This window comes from Perkinsus marinus (genome assembly GCF_000006405.1).
Source record: "Perkinsus marinus ATCC 50983 genomic scaffold scf_1104296948840, whole genome shotgun sequence".
Classification (NCBI taxonomy): domain Eukaryota; phylum Perkinsozoa; order Perkinsida; family Perkinsidae; genus Perkinsus; species Perkinsus marinus.
The window spans coordinates 39,658-41,103 of NW_003210043.1; the positions used below are offsets into that span (position 1 = coordinate 39,658).

The 1,446-nt window shown below is 48.7% G+C and overlaps 1 protein-coding gene across 1 annotated transcript in view; it reads left to right on the forward strand.

Moving 5' to 3' along the window:
• The window catches only part of Pmar_PMAR007768 (hypothetical protein), a gene marked incomplete at both ends in the record, with an annotated part of 11,749 nt that extends 10,303 nt beyond the window's left edge, over positions 1-1,446 (forward strand). Inside the window, 8 exons of the mRNA XM_002778519.1 lie at positions 8-59; positions 183-280; positions 323-413; positions 761-829; positions 880-1,041; positions 1,091-1,169; positions 1,222-1,297; positions 1,341-1,446. Coding sequence (XP_002778565.1) covers positions 8-59; positions 183-280; positions 323-413; positions 761-829; positions 880-1,041; positions 1,091-1,169; positions 1,222-1,297; positions 1,341-1,446 — 733 coding nt within the window. The remainder of the gene's footprint in view (positions 1-7; positions 60-182; positions 281-322; positions 414-760; positions 830-879; positions 1,042-1,090; positions 1,170-1,221; positions 1,298-1,340) is intronic.

Here is a 1,446-nt window from a genome sequence, read left to right on the forward strand (position 1 = left end):
GCCTTAGGTCCAGTCGATCAAGAAGAAGATGACCACATTCATTTGTGGTGCCATCGGAGGTGATCCTGTTGTCGACCCATTCTTCGTATAAGTCCGTCTACGTCTGCTTATAGTAACCTTTTCACATTAACTTCTTTGCAGCATGCATGTTGCTATGGGGCTGCTTGATGTGGTGTGGTCAGGCGCGTCGACTTATGATGTGGCCGATCTACGACCAGCACACTATTCGATGAACATCGCCTCTCACCACTTCGACACCATGCTCTCTATTATCAAGGAGGTCTTTATATATCACATCCCAAGATGTCAGTGCTGCTGTCAGATTTTGACGGTGGAGCTGGAGCTTAACAAGGCGGATGTGAGAGAGGTCCTCAAGGCTCTGCAACCTGTTAGAGGGGATATTATCAACGGATGTTGGTGTCTCTGTGCGCTGCACCTCTTTCACTATCATTGTTGCAGCCATCATTGATCTGGCTGTATGATTCACAGGCGAACAAGCAGGGGTTGTGGCCCCTCTCAGTCGTTCGAGAGGCAGCGTTAATTTGCCATATCGATATTATATTCCCAACCGCATCGTTGTAGCTTTACTCTGCGTATCGTTATTATAATGTGTTCTATCTTCTTGACCTAGCCATTGTACATACTAAGTGCGCATGTCGTTAAGTTCAACTGGTGTCGGAAGTTGCGGTCATCAAGTCGTATCATTTCTCACGTTATAAAGCTTAAGGCAGATAAGTGGCATCGCATAGTGCTGGTGTAGTTACCGTCCGATCGGAGATAGCGCGAAAATCCACTGAAGACGGTCTCGACCAAATGTTCCTCAGGCTAGGTGAGCATGTGAGGTTAGTTCCTTCGCTGTGCGGATTCAGTATCTTTCAGGTGAGGCTGACGGCATAGCACGAGTTGTGAATTCTCTGTTCTCGATCCTCGGCACTGACGCACGAATTAAACGGTTTTTCAAAGCAGAGAAGCGAGAGCAGTTGAAGCAAGGAGTTACGGTCTTCTTAGTCGACAGGTTCGGTGGACCTAAGGATTACGAAGGTGCATCAGCTGCATGTCTCTCGGACCAGCTCCAGTTGAATCCCGGCAGGTCGTGATCTCGCAGTGGCTCATGAAGGGCTCGGCATATCTGACTATCATTTTGATGCCTTCGTGTCCGACTTCCTAAGGTGAGAGCTCGTAGGATGACCCAGTATGTATCTGTACTTGTGCCGTTCGTAGAGCTCTGAGCGGCAGTGGTGTGGAAGACACTATTGTTGATGAGCTTGTTGTGACTTTGGAGCCTTTGCGCTCAGAGGTGAGATGGAAGCGCTTGGTGGTCATGACTAGCGTCTTTCCAGGTGCTCGGTCGTAGAGATGAAATTAACGCGGTGGTGGTGAAGAATGGTCACACGCTGTTCGAAAGGCTTGGGGGAGATGAACAATTGGAGACTTTAACTGACGTCT